The 20573-nt window shown below is 44.2% G+C and overlaps 1 protein-coding gene across 1 annotated transcript in view; it reads right to left on the bottom strand.

Moving 5' to 3' along the window:
• Nucleotides 1-218: 218 nt before the first annotated feature.
• The window catches only part of SMAGP (small cell adhesion glycoprotein), a 28006-nt gene continuing 7651 nt past the window's right edge, over nt 219-20573 (bottom strand). Inside the window, exons 4-5 of the mRNA XM_029204393.1 lie at nt 1893-1973; nt 219-982 (exon numbers count right to left, since the gene is read on the bottom strand). Coding sequence (XP_029060226.1) covers nt 804-982; nt 1893-1973 — 260 coding nt within the window. The 3' untranslated portion in view covers nt 219-803. The remainder of the gene's footprint in view (nt 983-1892; nt 1974-20573) is intronic.

The following is a 20573-nucleotide window of genomic DNA, read 5'->3' on the forward strand; positions in this document are numbered from 1 at the left end:
CCCAGGGTATGTTTCTAATGCCACTTCTAGGACAAACTTCCCAGGACCATCTTTGTTTCAAGACCCTGAGATTGTTCTGGGAACTTCTGAAACTTCCCTGGGGCCCCCTTTGCTTGGGAGAGAACACAGGCAAAGGAGTTAAGTGAGCAAAAGAAACTGTCAAAGTTTAAGCAAAGATAAAGTGTAAAGTAAAGGTAGTTATTTCTTGCACATGAGAATCTGATTTCTGTATCAATGAAAGATTTTAATTCCGAGAAAAATAGCATAAGTCTGGCTTGCTGGGAATATGGAAAGGAAGGGCTCAGATTAAGGGATGTGGCACGTTCATCAGGAGAGAGGTCTCCACAGTCTCCTGCCCTCCTGGCCTGGCCTTTCACTGTGGTGTCCGGCCTCTGGGAAGAACTTCTATGGGACACTATTTCCACTTGGGCTGTCACTAGGTGACCAGGTATGGGACAGAGGAGCATCCAGTGACCCCCAACTCTCCTCCTTCCCTTCGACCTGTGAAAAAAGTGAAGATGGCTGGGCACATACTCCAGTGTTGCCTGGTACAGCTCAACCTCGGTGGTCAGCCAGAAGCACCGGCTGTATGACAAAGGCCTGGCTAGAGACGTCACGAGCAGCTTTCTTCGTGTCCCTGGTCCCTGGCGTCGGTGATGTTAGCACTTGTGCCTGTGTCCCAGAAGGAGCTCAGTTCTGCCCGTATCAATCGATGCTTCTCACCGGTTTCAGATAAAATTTCCACGTAATAAATTGTATGTTAGCACTGAAGCCTGGATAAGCTCCTTGGGGTCTGGGAACCATTAGATGAAATATTCCTCCTTCTCCCTGCCCTTGGCTGAGTTGCTCTCCATCTGGAGGCCGGCGCCGGGCTCGCCTTCTGCAGGTTCGTAGGTGACGTAGCTGCCTTTGTTCTTGTACAGGTAAAAGAAGATCAAGATCACGACTGAGAGCAGGGTGAGGAAGACCACTGTGATAACAACTTGGAAAGGAGAGGGAAAATGCAGAGATGTTTCAGGATTGAGGACGTCTCAGTAACTCACAAGGTCCCCTGCATTAGACGATTCCCTCACTCTTGGTGAGGGTCCTCCTGCTGAAGTTAACTAGCGTCCACTTCCAAATCCATATTCTCCCACCAAGCCCGACTTCCTTGGTACATGATATCTGGAGTCTCTTTGTGCTTAGGGACACAAGGCTTTTGGTTTCTGACAAAACTGAACTGCCCTCTCAACTAGTTCCTGATGATTATGATAGAAACAGGAAGGAGGGAAACAGGAAATCGCTTATCCCAACAGGAAGGGTTTTAAAATTCATAGCCTCGGGCTTCCCTGGTGGCGCAGTGGTTGAGAGTCCGCCTGCCGATGCAGGGGACACGGGTTCGTGCCCCGGCTCGGGAGGATCCCACATGCCGCGGAGCGGCTGGGCCCGTGAGCCATGGCCGCTGAGCCTGCACGTCTGGAGCCTGTGCTCCGCAACAGGAGAGGCCACAACAGTGAGCGGCCCGTGTACCGCAAAAAAAAAAAAAATTCATAGCCTCCTGTAGGGGTTTCTGATCCCTCCCATCCTCTTTCTCACCCACTCAACAAGCTGCACACATCCTTATCCCTACCCCCATACTCAACTGTAGTGCCCATATGCACTGCAGCTGTTTGTGGCCACCTCCCAACCTGTCATTTACTGGCAGTACCTCTACACGAAGCCTCTAAGAGTCTTTTATAACCTTGTGTGTGTGTGTAATATAACTTGCATGCCAAAACGAGCCCATTAATGGATTTGGTCTCTAATCTGTGGTGCTTTCCCATGTAGGGAAAATCCTGGTCTATCACATTGTCTCTGGAGCAACAGAGCCCCTGAGCTCAGAAGGTCCCTTGATTTGGCTCAGAGCCTGTTACCTGCAATGAGTGCTGTGCTGGCTTCAGCTTCTGGGGACAGGGTCTCAGTGGCCTGTAGGATTGGGGTGGCCATCAGTTCTTCTGGAAAATTTAGCAAAGTGGAAAAGGAAATGGGGTGAATTCTTTTGTTCTGAAACACATGTTTGTCCTTCAATTTCACTACCCCACCTTCTTCCCTATTCAGACTTTTATCATTTAACTCCTATAGGACATCTGTATAGAAAAACCTGGAGAATAGAGGAGAAAACAAACCACCATCAAAGACAATAAGCATTTTGATGGATTTCTCTCTAACATAGTGGTTAAAGTATGGGCTCTAGAGCTGACTGACGAGGTTCCAATCTAAGCTCTTTTACTAGCTGTGTGATCGTCAGAAAATTACCTAACCCCTCTGTGCATCAGCATCCTCATTAGGAAAATAGAGATAATAGTATCTACTTTATAGGGTTGTTGCGACATGTATTAAGTAATTCAATAAGGGTAAGCTATTATTAGGAATACATTTTTGCATAAATGAGATCAAATGATAAATGTATATACATGTATATACATTTATATTTATATTATATGCCACATGCGTTTCTTCACTGTTTTTACAAACTCTTTGTAAACATTATTTTTTAATAATGAAATAATGCTCCTTCCCTTATTGAAACCCTTTTCTATGCTTCCAGAGTAAGCCCTGCAGTTTGAAAGGTTCTGAAATAAGGCCTCTCCTACCCTAAAATATATCCCATATCTCCTTCTGCTATCGGTCTATCTGTCCTTCAGAGCCTGAAAGTCCCACTCCTAAAGTCACTACCCAGACTCCTAAGTGTTTCCAAAAGAAGTCAGGAAGCCCTTCCGTTCTCTCCTAGTTAGCATTTTAGTGTAGGGGTTTGAAAAGGTTAGTTACTGCAGGACAGAGGTATCCTGGGGAAAGCAGTCTGACTGACCCTAAAATCACCCACAGGAGGCATCTCAGTATTCATTCAATAAATAATAATAGCAGCACTCATTAACTCTCTACTCTCTGCCAGGTGTGTTCCAGGCACAGTGGGGGCAAGCGGAACACACATGGTCTACCTTCCCTGAGCTCAGCCTCCACCACAGCAAGTTCACAGTTAAGAACTGTGATACGTGTGGCCAAGGCAACATCTGGGAGCTTAGGAGGGCATGTGGCAGAGGGGCCTGAGCTAGTCTTCCAGCAGGAACAGCCTCCCCAGGAAGCAGGATTTGAGCTGGGGGCCGAAGCAGGGGTAGGAGTTTACAGAGTGAAAGGGGCGGGAGGTGGGGCACATTCTAGGCAGAGGGAAGAGCCTGGATCAAAGCTCTGAGATGAGAGGACCCATAGGCCAGTGTGGCCAGAGCACAGGGCGTGAGCCTGATTCCTGTCTCTCGCCTGACACCTTCAGTATTCCATCCAGGACAAGGGAAATTCAGTCACTAGCGGTGGTCTGGTGAGCCTGGGAGCAGTGCCAAGAGGGGTCAGTGGTGTTGAAAGACCTTCTCACACAGGCCAGGGGAGGCCTGTTGAACCGTCCTGGTCTTGCCACAGGAAAAGCAGATGTGGGCTGCCTGGATCACCACCCCACTCCCAGGGCCAGGCCAAACCCTTCTCCACTCTTTCTTTAGGAGCGGTGATACAGTCAGCTACTTTGTGGCTTCGGGCAAATGGTTACATCTCCCGATTCATCCATCCATTCTCATCTGTAACCAGTAGGAGCTATATTAACCAACTCTGCAGGGCTATTGCAAAGGCTAAATGAGAAAATGTGCAGGCAAGCATCATTAAAAGGGAAAGCCGCTCCAGGTTTGAATCCTGCCCCAGCATAGTCTCCTAGGTAACCTTGAGGAAGTTACCAAACCTCTCCGAGCCTCAGTTTCTCTCCCATGCGTAAAACAGGAGTGTGGTAGGCAGCTTCTAAGATGATTCCCACCTCCTGGTGCTTACATCCTTGTGAAAGCCCCTCTCCCCGTGTGTCGGCTGGACCCAGTGACTAGGTTCTAACAAACAGAATACAGCCAAAGTGATGGGCTGTCACTTGTGAGATTATACTGTGACTTCCATCAAAGACAAGCCCTGAAGTTTATCCACCTGATCACTGCTTCAGACTGCTGCCCCTCACCACGCACGCTTTCCTCCCCCAAATGTCCTGGGGCTGCACACCATCTTCCCACCATTGATCTAGAGTTCTATACAGCTGCTCTCAGTTTTGTCTTTCTTAAACATTTGAGAACTTAAGATACACAAAGCACCGAGAAGAATAATGTATGTACAGAAGCTTCAATAGAAAGATGAGTAAGATTCAGTTCAATCGATCAACAAGAATTTAGTTTGCACCTACCACGTGCCAGAGGCACTGTCATAGATGCTGGGCAAGCAGCAGTGATGAGGCTCACCAAGGACCCAACCATGGAGTTGAATTTTAGTGAGGCTTCAGAGAACAGATATGTATGAGTCCTCGGAAAGGGAATCCGGGAGGGTAGTTGATTCCTAGTTGGGAAATTCTGCAAATAATCCCAATTATAACAGCTGCCATTTGCTAAGTCCCTGCTTTGTGCTGGGCATTTCGTATACATAATTATTAATCCTTAGAATACCAACCACTTCACAGCAGGTGTTTTTATTTGCCCATGTGGACCCTGAGGCCCGGGAAGAGTTAAGTGACATCCCTCATATTACACATGAAGGAACAGTGGATGCAGCCAAGATCTGAATCCAGGACTAGCCCCTCCAAAGCCCAAGGTATTTATACTAAGCCTTCCTACCACTGTCCTTTTCTTTTTTTTCCAATAGGGAAAATGAGGAAGAGGTAACAAAAGATAACTATGAGGCAGCACAATGAGCTTTCCAAAAGTGCGAGGTTTTAAAAGATACGGACAGTTGCGGAAGAAACACCAGAGGAGCACAATCAAATACAGACCGTTGCATTACAAAGAGCTCTCCTTTGATGTGAACTTGCTCACAGGCGACTGGGCAGCAGGGAATATCAGAATGATATCAGTCACGTTGGTTCATATGCAACCTCAAGCTTTCTACAACTCAAGAGTACATTTCATCAATAAGGACCTTAAGAAACATAAAATGCACTAGAAGTACCTTCCTTGGACGCAGTTATCAGTTGGTTTCCACTTACACTAAGCCATCTGGTGATGCAGTAAGTACAAATGAAGGAGGTACCAAAAAAAATTACTTCTATACAAAAACATTAGAAGGCAGAGCCATGGAAGAAATTTACCTCTATATGAAATCTACCTCTACGAGAAAACATTAGAAGAAGGCAGATCCTACATCAGATTTTTATTTTTGACGAAAATAATCTCTGTTGAAAGTTAAGTCTCTCTGGAACCAACTTCTAAAAGGAGGAAGCACACTCCCCAGGGCACAGGGAGTCTAGGACAGACAGGGATTCAAGGTTCAATGTTGGTGGAGATTTAACTGCCAATATTTTAATTCAGACTGTTGTATTTTTAGGGTTCTCGTTACAAAGTTTCATAAGTTTTGACTGTTCTGTCCCAATTCTGTCTTTCCTGTAAGCCCATTTCCAGTAATGTGATTTCAGAATGTGAATCTTTTCAAAAATGCTCATAAAGGTTAAAAGCAGAAACTTAGAAGAATAGTGTCAGGAAGCTCTGTACAGCTCAAGGTGGCAAACACATTGGAAGGACAATTTAAAAAGTGTTATATTTGGAGCAAAAACAAGGAAATGGGCCAGGCTTGCTGCCTGGGCCCGAAGCTAAGAGGTAGGAGGTAACAGAGAAACTAGAACTCTCCCAGCCCGTTTTGCCTCTGTCTCCTATCAAAGAGAATGATTTCTGCACTGAAGGAGAGCAGGAGCCTTGGTGACGTGGGGAAGTGAGCTCAAGAGAAGGGACACAACCCAGAAAGCACCAAGCTAATCTAAAAGGGATCCAGGTAAGTGACAGCCAAGGGCACCGAAAGAACATGTAAATGGGATCGCTATTGATGATACAGGAGCTTCTGAGAAAGACAGAGGGACCAGGAGCCTGAAGGGCCACAGAAAGAGGTGGATTCTGTAAACAACTGGTGAAATTGATACAGTTCCTCGGCAAAATTCTCCAACAAGTTATAAGGAACTGCTTTGGGGGTCCTGAAATTGAAACCACGAGCATTAAGAGTTAATGTGAGACCGCTGGGAGCAAGCTGGGTCAGACAAGTCACACAGCCTTTTTAGACTGAGGTTACAGTTTCATAGACAGAGAAATTAAAAGGCTAATTCAACAAGTATTTACAGAGTGCGTACTTTGTGCCAGGGTCCGTTCAAGGTCCTGGGCATAGATTAGTGAACACAACAAGCAAAAACTCATGCCTTCACAGTTCCTTAAAAAACTACACAGAATTATCATATGATCCAGGAATTTTACTTCTGAGTATCTATCCAAAAGAAATGAAAGCAGGAACTCAAAACAGATATTTGTACACCAATATTCACAGCAGCATTATTCACAATAACTAAAAAGTGAAACAACTCAAATGTCCATCAACAGATGAACAGATAGACAAAATATGGTATATATATACACACACAATGGAATATGATTCAGCCTTAAAAAGGAAGGACGTTCTGACACGTGCTATTAGGTGGATGAACTTTGAAGATATCATGCTAACTGAAATAAGTCAGTCACAAAAGGACAAATATCGTATGATTCCACTTGTCTGAGGTACCTAGAATAGTCAAGTTCATAGAGACAGTGGTTATCAAGAGCTGGGAAGAGGGGAGAATGAGGAGTTACTGTTTAATGGCTACCAAGTTTCAGTTTGGGATGATGAGAAAGTTCTAGAGAGGGATGGTGGTGATGGGTGCACAACAATGTGAGTGTACATAATGCCACTGAACTGTATCCTTTAAAATGGTAAATTTTAGGATTGGTTCAAGATGGTGGAGTAGAAGGATGTGCGCTCACTCCCTCTTGTGAGAGCACCGGAATCACAATTAACTGCTGGACAATCATCGACAGGAAGACACTGGAACTCACCAAGAAAGATACCCCACATCCAAAGACAAAGGAGAAGCCGCAATGAGACGGTAGGAGGGGCTCAATCACAATAAAATCAAATCCCATAACCGCTGGGTGGGTGACTCACAAACTGGAGAACACTTATACCACAGAAGTCCACCCACTGGAGTGAAGGTTCTGAGCCTCACGTCAGGCTTCCTAACCTGGGGGTCCAGCAACGGGAGGAGGAATTCCCAGAGAATCAGGCTTTGAAGGCTAGTGGGATTTGATTGCAGGACTTTGACAGGACTGGGGAAAACAGAGACTCCATTCCTGGGGGGCACACACAAAGTAGTGTGAGCACCAGGACCCAGGGGGAAGAAGCAGTGACCCCATAGAAGACTGAACCAGACTTACCTGCTAGTGTTGGAAGGTCTCCTGAAGAGGTGGGGGGTGGCTGTGGCTCACTGAGGGGACAAGGACACTGGAAGAAGTTCTGGGAAGTACTCCTTGGCATGAGCCATCCCGGAGTCTGCCATTAACCCCACCAAAGAGCCTGCAGCCTCCAGTGGTGGGTCACCTCAGGCCAAACTACCAACAGGGAGGGAACCCAGCCCCACCCATCAGCAGACAAGCAGATTAAAGTTTTACTGAGCTCTGCCCATCAGAGCAACACCCCGCTCTACCCACCACCAGTACCTCCCATCAGGTAGCTTGCACAAGCCTCTTAGATAGCCTCATCCACCAGAGGGCAGACAGCAGAAGCAAGAAGAACTACAATCCTGCAGCCTGTGGAACAAAAACCACATTCACAGAAAGACAGACAAAATGAAAAGGCATAGGACTATGCACCAGATGAAGTAACAAGATAAAACCCCAGAAAAACAACTGAATGAAGTGGAGATAGGCAACCTTTCAGATAAAGAATTCAGAATAATGATAGTGAAGATGATCCATGATCCAGGACCTTGGAAAAAGAATGTAGGCAAAGATCTAGAAGATGCAAGAAATGTTTAACACAGACCTAGAAGAATTAAAGAACAAACAAACAAAGATGAACAATACAATAACTGAAATGAAAAATACACTAGAGGAATCAAGAGCAGAATAACTGAGGGAGAAGAACGGATAAGTGACGTGGAAGACAGAATGGTGGAATTCACTGCCATGGAACAGATTAAAGAAAAAAGAATGCAAAGAAATGAAGACAGCCTAAGAGACCTCTGGGACAGTATTAAACGCACCAACATTCGCATTATAGGGGTCCCAGAAGGAGAAGATGGAGAGAAAGGACCCGAGAAAATATGTGAAGAGATTATGGTCGAAAACTTCCCTAACATGGGAAAGGAAATAGCCACCCAAGTCCAGGAGGCACAGAGTCCCAGGCAGGATAAACCCAAGGAGAAACATGCCAAGACACATTTTTTTTTTTTTTTTTTTGTGGTACACGGGCCTCTCACTGTTGTAGCCTCTCCCGTTGTGGAGCACAGGCTCCGGACGCACAGGCTCAGCGGCCATGGCTCACGGGCCCAGCTGCTCCGCGGCATGTGGGACCTTCCCGGACCGGGACACGAACCCGCGTCCCCTGCATCAGCAGGCGGACTCTCAACCACTGCGCCACCAGGGAAGCCCGCCAAGACACATATTAATCAAATTGACAAGAATTAAAGACAAAGAAAAATTATTAAAAGCAACAAGGGAAAAACGACAAATAACATACAAGGGAACTCCCATAAGGTTAACAGCTGATTTCTCAGCAGAAACTCTACAAGCCAGAAGGGAGTGGCACGATATGTTTAAAGTGATGAAAGGAAAGAAGCTACAACCAAGATTATTCTACCCGGCAAGGATCTCATTCTGATTCAAAAGAGAAATCAAAAGCTTTACAGACAAGCAAAAGCTAAGAGAATTCAGCACCACTAAACCAGCTCTACAACAACGCTAAAGGAACTTCTCTAAGTGGGAAACACAAGAGAAGAAAAGGACCTACCGAAACAAAAGCATAACAATTAAGAAAATGGTAATAGGGGCTTCCCTGGTGGCACAGTGGTTGAGAGTCCGCCTGCCGATGCAGGGGACACGGGATCGTGCCCCGGTCCAGGAGGATCCCACATGCCGCGGAGCTGCTGGGCCCGTGAGCCATGGCTGCTAAGCCTGTGCATCCGGAGCCTGTGCTCTGCAACGGGAGAGGCCACAGCAGTGACAGGCCAGCGTACCGCAAAAAAAAAAAAAAAAAGAAAAGAAAATGGTAATAGGAACATACATATCGATAATTACCTTAAACGTGAATGGATTAAATGCTCCAACCAAAAGACACAGGCTCACTGAATGGATACAAAAACAAGACCCATATATATGCTGTTTACAAGAGACCCACCTCAGACATAGGGACACATACAGACTGAAAGTGAGGGGATGGAAAAAGATATTCCATGCAAATGGAAATCAAAAGAAAGCTGGAGTAGCAATACTCATATCAGATAAAATGACTTTAAAATAAAGACTGTTACAAGAGACAAGGAAGGACACTACATAATGATCAAGGGATCAATCTAAGAAGAAGATACAACTATTATAAATATATATGCACCCAACATAGGAGCACCTCAATACATAAGGCAACTGCTAACAGCTATAAAAGAGGAAATCGACAGTAACAGAATAATAGTGGGGGACTTTAACACCCCAGTGACACCAATGGACAGATAATTCAGACAGAAAATTAACAAGGAAACATAAGCTTTAAATGACACAATAGACCAGAAAGATTTAATTGACATTTACAGGACATTCCATCCGAAAACAGCAGATTACACTTTCTTCTCAAGTGCACATGGAACATTCTCCAGGATAGACCACATCTTGGGTTGCAAATCAAGCCTCAGTAAATTTAAGAAAATTGAAATCATATCAATCAGCTTTTCCGACCACAACACTATGAGATAGAAATAAATTACAGGGAAAAAAACGTAAAAAACTCAAACAAATGGAGGCTAAACAATACGTTACTAAATAACCAAGAGATCACTGAAGAAATCAGAGGAAATAAAAAAATACCTAGAGACAAATGACAATGAAAACACGACAATCCAAAACCTATGGGATGCAGCAAAAGCAGTTCTAAGAGGGAAGTTTATAGCAATACAATGCTACCTCAAGAAACACGAAAGAGCTTCCCTGGTGGTGCAGTGGTTGAGAGTCTGCCTGCTGATGCAGGGGACACGGGTTTGTGCTCCGGTCCAGGAAGATCCTGCATGCCGCGGAGCGGCTGGGCCCGTGAGCCATGGCCGCTGAGCCTGCACGTCTGGAGCTGTGCTCCACAACGGGAGAGGCCACAACAGTGAGCGGCCCGTGTACCGCTAAAAAAAAAAAAAAAAAAAAAAAAAAAAGAAACACGAAAAAACTCAAATAAACAGTCTAACTTTACACCTAAAGAAACTGGAGAAAGAAGAACAAACAAAACCCAAAGCTAGTAGAAGGAAAACCATAAAGATCAGAGCAGAAATAAATGAAATAGAAACAAAGAAAACAATAGCATAGATCAATAAAACTAAAAGGTGGTTCTTTGAGAAGATTAACAAAATTGATAACCTTTCGCAAGACTCATCAAGAAAAAGAGGGAGAGGCTCATATCAATAAAATTAGAAATGAAAAAGAAGAAGTTACAATGGACACTGCAGAAATACAAAGTATCCTAAGAGACTACTACAAGCAACTCTATGCCCATAAAATGGACAATCTGGAAGAAACAGACAAATTCTTAGGAAGGTATAACCTTCCAAGACTGAACCAGGAAGAAATAGAAAATATGAATAGACCAATCACAAGTAATGAAATTGAAACTGTGATTAAAAATCTTCCAATAAACAAAAGTCCAGGACCAGATGGCTTCACAGGTGAATTCTGTCAAACATTTAGAGAAGAGCTAACACCCTTCCTTCTTAAACTCTTCCAAAAAATTGCAGTGGAAGGAACACTCCCAAACTCATTCTATGAGGCCACCATCACCCTGATACCAAAACCAGACAAAGATACTACAAAAAAACAAAATTACAGACCAATATCACTGATGAATATAGATGTAAAAATCCTTAACAAAATAATAGTAAACAGAATCCAACAACACATTAAAAGGATCATATACTATGATCAAGTGGGATTTATCCCAGGGATCTAAGGATTCTTCAATATAAGCAATCCAATCAATGTGATACACCATATTAACAAATTGAAGAATAAAAACCATATCATCATCTCAATAGATGCAGAAAAAGCTTTTGACAAAATTCACCACCCATTTATGATAAAAACTTTCCAGAAAGTGGGCATAGAGGGAACCTACCTCAACATAATAAAGGCCATATATGACAAACCCACAGCAAACATCATCCTCAATGGTGAAAAGCTGAAAGCATTTCCTCTAAGTTCAGGAACAAGACAAGGATGTCCACTCTCACCACTATTATTCAATATAGTTTTGGAAGTTCTAGCCATAGCAATCAGAGAAGAAAAAGAAATAAAAGGAATACAAATTGGAAAAGAAATAAAGCTGTCACTGTTTGCAGATGACATGATACTACACGTAGACAATCCTAAAGATGCCACCAGAAAACTACTAGAGCTAATCAATCAATTTGGTACAGTTGCAGAATACAAAATTAATGCACAGAAATCTCTTGCATTCCTATACACTAACAATGAAAGATCAGAAAGAGAAATTAAGGAAAAAATCCCATTCACCACTGTATCCAAAAGAATAAAATACCTAGTAATAAACCTACCTAAAGAGGTAAAAGACCTGTACTCAGAAAACTATAAGACACTGATGAAAGAAATCAAAGATGACACAAACAGATGGAGAGATACACCATGTTCTTGGATTGGAAGAATCAATATTGTGAAAATGACTGCACTACCCAAAGCAATATACAGATTCAGTGCAATCCCTATCAAATTACCAATGGCATTTTTTACAGAACTAGAACAAAAAATCTTAAAATTTGTGTTGCAACACAAAATACCCCAAATAGCCAAAGCAATCTTGAGGGAAAAAAAACAGAGCTGGAGGAATCAGACTCCCTGACTTCACACTATACTACAAAGCTACAGTCATTAAGACAATATGGCACTGGCACAAAAACAGAAATGTAGATGTTTGGAACAGGATAGAAAGCCCAGAGATAGACCCACGCACCTATGGTCAACTAATCTATGACAAAGGAGGCAAGGATATACAATGGAGAAAAGAGAGTCTCTTCAATAAGTGGTACTGGGAAAACTGGACAGCTACTTGTAAAAGAATGAAATTAGAACCCTCCCTAACACCACATACAAAAATCAACTCAAAATGGATTAAAGACTTAAATGTAAGACTGGACACCATAAAACTCTTAGAGGAAAATATAGGAAGAACACTCTTTGACATAAATCACAGCAACATCTTTTTTGACCCACCTCCCGGAGTAATGGAAATAAAAACAAAAATAAACAAATGGGACCTGATGAAATTTAAAAGCTTTTGCACAGCAAAGGAAACTATAAACAAGACGAAAAGACAATCCTCAGAATGGGAGAAAATATTTGCAAACTAATCAGTGGACAAAGGATTAATCTCCAAAATATATAAAAGCTCATGCAGCTCAATATTAAAAAAAAGAACCCAATCAAAAAATGGGCAGAAGACCTAAATAGACATTTCTCCAAAGAAGATATACAGATGGCCAAGAGACACATGAAAAGCTGCTCAACATCACTAATCATTAGAGAAATGCAAATCAAAACTACAATGAGGTATCACCTCACACCAGTTAGAATGGGCATCATCAGAAAATGTACAAACAACAAATGCTGGAGATGGTGTGGAGAAAAGGGAACCCTCTTGCACTGCTGGTGGGAACGTAAATTGATATGGCCACTATGGAGAACAGTATGGAGGTTCCTTAAAAAACTAAAAATAGAATTACCATATGACCCAGCAATCCCACTACTGGGCATATACCCAGAGAAAACCGTAAATCAAAAGGAAACATGCAGGGGGTCTTCCCTGGTGGCGCTGTGGTTGACAGTCCGCCTGCCGATGCAGGGGACACGGGTTCGTGCCCTGGTCTGGGAAGATCCCACATGCCGCGGAGCGGCTAGGCCCGTGAGCCATGGCCGCTGAGCCTGCGCATCCAGAGCCTGTGCTCCGCAACGGGAGAGGCCACAACAGTGAGAGGCCCGTGTACCGCAAAAAAAAAAAAAAAAAAAAAGACACATGCACCACAACGTTCATTGCAGCAGTATTTACAATAGCCAGGTCATGGAAGCAACCTAAATGCCCATCCACAGACAAATGGATAAAGAAGATGTGGTACATATATACAATGGAATATTAACCATAAAAAGGAACGAAATTGGGTCATTTGTAGAGACGTGGATGGACTTAGAGACTGTCATACAGAGTGAAGTAAGCCAGAAAGAGAAAATCAAATATCGTACATTAATGCATATATGTGGAATCTAGAAAAATGGTACAGATGAACAGGTTTGCAGGGCAGAAATTGAGACACAGATGTAGAGAACAAACGTATGGACACCAAGGTGGGAAAGCAGGGGGCGGGCATGTGGTGGTGTGATGAATTGGGAGATTGGGATTGACATGTATACACTGATATGTATAAAATAGATAACTAATAAGAACCTGCTGTATCAAAAAACAAAAAATAAAATTCGAAAAAAAATGCAATAAAAAAAGGTAAACTTTTTTTTTTAAGGTGTTGAGGGTAGGAGTTTATTAATTAATTAATTTATTTTTGCTGTGTTGGGTCTTCGTTTCTGTGCGAGGGCTTTCTCTAGTTGTGGCAAGCGGGGGCCACTCTTCATCGCGGTGCGCGGGCCTCTCACTATTGCGGCCTCTCCTGCTGCGGAGCACAGGCTCCAGACGCGCAGGCTCAGTAGTTGTGGCTCACGGGCCTAGTTGCTCCGCCGCATGTGGGATCCTCCCAGACGAGGGCTTGAACCCGTGTCCCCTGCATTAGCAGGCAGATTCTCAACCACTGCGCCACCAGGGAAGCCCCAAAAAAGGTAAATTTTAAGTTATGTATAATTTTACCACAACTTAAAGAAAAAACATTTTGTCATACAATTTACATCGTGAGGGGGGAAGATGGTTAAAGAAGTAAAAGATATACTATATTAGACGTTGGTTAGTACCATACAGAAAATAAAATCAGGAAGGGGGATAAGGAGTTGGGATGTGGATAGGGGTGGTCAGGGAGTGTCCCTGACGAGGTGACTTGAGTAAAATAAACACCTATAGAAGGAGAGGGAGGCAGCCATGAGGAGACGTGGGAGAGGAACATTCCAGGCAGAGGGAACAGCAAGTTCAAGGTAGGGCCATCAAATAATATTGGAAAGCACCTGGGGCCGTCACAGGCTCAGCATGTTAAAGGTACATCATGGAGGTCACTTGGAAGGAGCAAGGGGGAGCGGAGGAGCAGGTGAAGTCGAGGGGGCTGTATCAGAGGGGTGTTGAAGGTCATGGAAGGCCTTTGGCTTTTTCAGTGAGTGAGATGCAACCCTTTTAGAGGTTTTTGAGCAGAGACTGATTTACATTTCAAAGGGGTGCTTCTCAAACTCTGCAGTGCATAAGAATCTCCTAGGGAGCCTGTTAAAATGCAGACTATAGGGGCTTCCCTGGTGGCGCAGTGGTTAAGAATCTGCCTGCCAATGAAGGGGACATGGGTTCGAGCCCTGGCCCGGGAAGATCCCACATGCCGCAGAGCAACTAAGCCCATGCGCCATGACTACTGAGCCTGCGCTCTAGAGCCCATGAGCTACAACTACTGAGTCCATGTGCCACAACTACTGAAGCCCGCACGCCTAAAGCCCATGCTCTGTAACAAGAGAAGCCACCGCAATGAGAAGCCTGCACACCACAACGAAGAGTAGCCCCCACTCACTGCAACTAGAGAAAGCCCGCACGCAGCAACAAAGACCCAACGCAGCCAAAAATAAAAAAATAAAATAAAAATAAAATAAAATAGTGAAAAAAAAATACAGACTATGGTTCATTAAGTCTAGGGTGGGGACTGAAATTCCAAAGACTGCCCTTTTTAAACACGGAGACCACCATGTTGTAAGGAAGACCAGTCTGGCTCACTGGAGGATAAGAGGCCACATGGAGGAAAACTGAGGCATCCCCAGCTCAGCCGACAGCCAGTACCAACTGGCAGACATGTGATGGAGGTCATTTTGGACCTTCTAGCCCAGTGGACCTTCCAGCAGATTGCAGCTGCATGAGTGAGCAGGGGTGAAAACAGCAGAGGAGTGCCCAGCCAACTCCCAGAATGGTAAGAAATAATAAATTGCTATTGTTTTAATTCACTAAGTGTTGACGTGGTTTGTTACACAGCAATAGGTAATTGAAACAGAAACAGAGTTTTAAAGGATCTCTTTGCGTGTGGACAACAGGCTGTGGGAAGGTAGAGACAGGAGAAGCAGATTATACCCAGCACGTGGACACAGCTGAATCCACCCAAAGGGGGGAGTCTTTTTCTAGTTTGCACAAAGGCACTGGCTGGGTCTAGCAGCAGTCCCGTGAGAAAGTGGTGGGATTCTGGAGACTTCTCGGGTGGTCCAGTGGTTGAGAATCCACCTTCCAATGCAGGGGATGTGGGTTCGATCCCTGGTCGGGGAACTAAGACCCCACATGCTGCGGGGCAATTACTGAGCCCGCGCACTGCAATGAAAGATCCCACACGCGTCGATGAAGATCCCACATGCTGCGACGAAGATCCCGTGTGCCTCAACTGAGACCTGATGCAGCCAAATAAATGGATAAATAATTTTTTTTTTTTTTAATAAGAAAGTGGTGGAATTCTGCATATATTCTGAAGTTAAGGCTGAGGATGTGGGGTGAAGTCACGGATAACACCAAGGTTTGGGGCCTGAGTAACTGGAGGGAGAGAAGGCCTGCTGTTACCTGAGATGCAAAGCCTGCAGGTGGAACAGGTTTAGAGGGGAAGATCCAGAGTTGAATTTTGGACATGATTGCAGACATCAAGACTGGAATTTGGGGGAATTCACTGGTGGTCCAGTGGTTGGGACTGCGCTTTCACTGCTGAAGGCGTGGGTTCAATCCCTGGTCAGGGAACTAGGATCCCATGAGCCGTGTGGTGTGGAAAAAAAAAAAAAAAGACTGGAATTTGGGGAAGAGGTCTGGATTGGAGATTTTAAAAGTCAGCATCTTTACAACCATGAGACTGAATGAGATCACCAAGGGAGTAAGTACAGATAAAGAGGACCAAGGACTGAGCCCAGGGAGGAAACAGCAAAGGAAGCTGAGGAGCAGCAGCCAAAGAGGCCAAGTACAAGGACCACCAGGTTTTCCCACAGAGGTCATGAGTGACCTTGACAAGAAAAGCTTGGTGAAGTGCTAAGTATAAACCCCTGGTTTAGAGTGGGTTCAAGAAAAAGAGAAAGCAACCTAAGTGTCAACTGACAGATGAATGGATACAGAAGATGTGGTATATATATACATACACATACACACACACACCCATGCATGCACGCACACACACAAACAAACACAATGGAATATTACTCAGCCATAAAAAAGAATGAAATAATGCCACTTGCAGCAACATGGATGGACCTAGAGATTATCATACTAAGTGAAGTAAGCCAGACAAAGACAAATATGATACGATATCGCTTATATGTGGAATCTAAAAAAACAAAAAAAAACAAATGAACTTATTTATAAAACAGAAATAGACAGACATAGAAAACAAATTTATGGTTACCAAAGGGGAAAGGGGGGGTAGGGGTAAATTAGGAGCTTGAGATTAACAAATACACACTACTATCTATAAACTAGATAACCAACAAGGACCTACCATATAGCACAGGACACTAAACTCAGTATTTTGTAATAACTATAAGGGAAAAGAACCTGAAAAAGAGTAGATATATACGTATACGTATAACTGAATCATTCTGCTGTACACCTGAAACTAACACAACATGTAAATCAATTATACTTCAATAAAAAAAAAGAAAGAAAGAAAAAAAGGGAAGGAGAGGCACTGAAGGCAGAATACAAACTTTTTTTTCTGTAAAGTTGAGCAGGGAAATAGGGCTATAGCTGGAGGGGGAAGAGAGTTCAAGTTTTTTGTTTATTTTTGCTTTTTTTAGATGGGAGAAATGACAGCCTGTTTATGTACGGACAGGAATGACTCAGATGAGAGGGAACAATTGACGGCTGGAGCCATGTCCTTGAAGGGATGGGACCCAGTGCACAGATGAAGGGAGTGGCTGCAGACAGCAGAGATCGTTCATGACTAATGTGCACATGGGCACAGAGGTGGGCAGTAGGTACATGGGGGCAGTGGGAGCCTTTGGCAGTTCTCTTCTGAGAACTTTAATTTGCTCCAGAAAATAGAAGGCCGTGTCATCAACTGAGAGTAAGCATGGGGAGGGGGTTAGATGAGTTGAAGGTACTGCCTGAATAGCCAATGTCTCATCCCAGAACCGTGATAGAGTGTTTCCAATATCCCTGTGGAGTAACACAGCCTGGCTCTATTAAGGACTAAGTTGGGTAGGGACTTCCCTGGTGGTCCAGTGGTTAAGATTCCACCTTCCAATGCAGGGGGCGCGGGTTCTATCCCTGGTTGGGGAACTAAGATCCTGCATGCTGTGCAGTGTGGCCAAAAATTAAAAAAAAAAAAAAAGGACTAAGTGGGGGGTGAGTAACTGGCCATCAGAGAATGGAGTGATGCCAGTCTAAACAGAGCTTCTTCTTCCACTGGGATTTGACCTTAGTTATTTTCTTTTTTTTTTTGCGGTACGCGGGCCTCTCACTGCTGTGGCCTCTCCCGTTGCGGAGCACAGGCTCCAGACGCGCAGGCTCCGCGGCCATGGCTCACGGGCCCAGCTGCTCCGCGGCATGTGGGATCTTCCCAGACCGGGACACGAACCCACGTCCCCTGCATTGGCAGGCGGACTCTCAACCACTGCGCCACCAGGGAAGCCCCTGACCTTAATTCTTTTTGAATTGATATTATGATGTCAGACCATGCCAGGGCCAAATTAAGACCTTTGTGTAATTCAAAATAAAAATACGGACTTCCCTGGTGGCACAGTGGTTAAGAATCCGTCTGCCAATGCAGGGGACACGGGTTCGAGCCTTGGTCTGGGAAGATTCCCACATGCCGCGAAGCAACTAAGCCCGTGGGCCACAACTACTGAGCCTGTGCTCTGGAGCCCGCGACCCACAACTACTGGGCCCACGCACCACAACTACTGAAGCTTGCGCGCCTAGAGCCCGTGCTCCGCAGCGGGAGAAGCCACCGCAATGAGAAGCCTGCACACCACAATGAAGAGTAGCCCACCCCCCGTCTCAACTAGAGAAAGCCCGCGCGCAGCAACGAAAACCCAACACAGTCATAAATAAATAATATAAATAAATAAATTTATTTTTTTTTAAATAAATAAATAGGGCTTCCCTGGTGGTGCAGTGGTTGAGAGTCCGCCTGCTGATGCAGGGGACACGGGTTCGTGCCCCGGTCCGGGAAGATCCCATATGCTGCAGAGCGGCTGGGCCCGTGAGCCATGGCCACTGAGCCTGTGCGTCCGGAGCCTGTGCTCCGCAACGGGAGAGGCCACAGCAGTGAGAGGCCCGCGTACCGCAAAAACAAACAAACAAACAAATAAATAAATAAATAAAAGTACTAAATCACAAGACAGATATAAGAAAGTCCAATAATACATTTTCCCTTTATGGTAACAGCTCTTGGCTTTTTTGCTTGTTTTTAAAATATAGTGAGGGAATTCCCTGGCTGTCCAGTCGTTAGGACTCTGCGCTCTCACTGCCGAGGGCCCGGGTTCAATCCCTGGCCGGGGAACCAAGATCCCACAAGCCAGGCAGCACAGCCAAAAAAAAAGTGAATATTAAATCCTTTGTGAGAGCTTTTGTTTTGGTGTTCTGCCTTATTGGTGCCTTCCACACAGGCTTAGTGTGGAAGGGTTTAATGTCCTTTGGGTAAATACAGACCCCAGTAGACCCAGGGAAGGTTCAACAAATCTGTGAAGGACTCAAAGTTAGAGGGGCAACTAGTAAGCTGATAAAGAGATTTAAAATGACTGGAGAGATTGGCCAAACTGAACAAGATGAGAATTCAACATACACCTTGCTCTTAGGTCAGGGAAATCAACTACTCACAAATAATGGGGGAGCCACAGCTTAGCAGCGTCTGTAAAAGACTTACAGTGGGATCACTAGAAATTCACCGACACTGGAAGGATAGAACCCAAAATGGCAGCAAGAGTGAGAGGAAGGTCGTAGAATTTTGGATGCTTTTTATTTTCTTTCTTTTCCTTTACCTTCCAAATTTCTTATGATGATAATGACTTTTATAATCATAAAATATTTAAAACTTGCTGCTATTTTAGGCACCATGAACATAAATGTGGTCTCTACAATGGCATCAACAGTGCAGCCCTACTCTGCACTATTCCTAGACCGCTGAGTTGCATCTGGGTGCCAGTTTTGAGCTGAGCAGCCGACACATTGAATGGCTTGGAAACCATATCAGATCAGGAAAGCCTGTAAGAGAAAGCTGAGTGAAAACTTAGTTGGGGATGGAGGGTTAGGACTTGAATGCTGTCTTTGAATATACCAACGATGACCTGTACAAGAGGACTAATGGCAGAAACTAATGGGAGGTGGATGTCTTCCCCAGAGAACGGAGAGCAAAACTGGGCAGATGCTTCATGGGGAACTGGAGAGAGAGTTCCAGCACAGAACGGGTAGTTGAACTATCTGACCCTCAGGACCTTTCTCAGCCTTAATGTTAGAATTTTTATAAATTGAAAATGTTCTATCAGAATTCACTACAAAATCAAAATTTCAAACTGGTGAACTCTCAATGAAGTCTGTAGTTTAGTTAACAGTATCGTACCAATGTTGGGACTTCCCTGGTGGTCCAGTGGGTAAGAAGACTCTGCACTCCCAATGCAGAGGTCCCGGGTTTGATCCCTGGTCGGGGAACTAGATCCCACATGCATGCCGCAACTAAGAGTCCTCATGCTGAAACTAAACATGCCACAATGAAGATCTTGCATGCCGCAACTAAGACCCAGTGCAGCCAAAATAAATAAATAAATATTTTAAAAATAAATAAATTAAAATAAAAAAGAATAATGCATTAAAAAAAAACCCAGTATCATACCAATGTTAATTTCCTGGTCTTCACAAATGTATTGTGGCCATCTCTATCGATGTCAACTGTACCAAATGACATTTGAGGAAACATGGCTGAAGGGTATACAAACTCTCTGTACTATCTTTGCAACTTTTCTATAAATCTAAAATTATTCCAAAATAAAATGTCTATTAAAAAATCAAAAATTTAAAAGAATCTAAAAAAGAGTGGATATGTGTATATGTATAACTGATTCGTTTTACTGTACAGCATAAACTAATACAACATTGTAAATCAACTATAGTCCAATAAAAATTTTTAATAAATCGGGGGGCTTCCCTGGTGGCACAGTGGTTGAGAGTCTGCCTGCCGATGCAGGGGACATGGGTTCGTGCCCCGGTTCGGGAAGATCCCACATGCCGCAGAGCGGCTAGGCCTGTGAGCCATGGCCGCTGAGCCTGCGCGTCCAGAGCCTGTGCTCCGCAACGGGAGAGGCCACAACAGTGAGAGGCCCTCGTACTGCAAAAAAAAAAAAAAAAAAAAAAAAAAAAAA

The sequence above is a fragment of the Monodon monoceros genome, unplaced genomic scaffold (assembly GCF_005190385.1).
Source record: "Monodon monoceros isolate NGI ecotype Baffin Bay Population unplaced genomic scaffold, NGI_Narwhal_1 Super_Scaffold_6, whole genome shotgun sequence".
Classification (NCBI taxonomy): Eukaryota; Metazoa; Chordata; class Mammalia; order Artiodactyla; family Monodontidae; genus Monodon; species Monodon monoceros.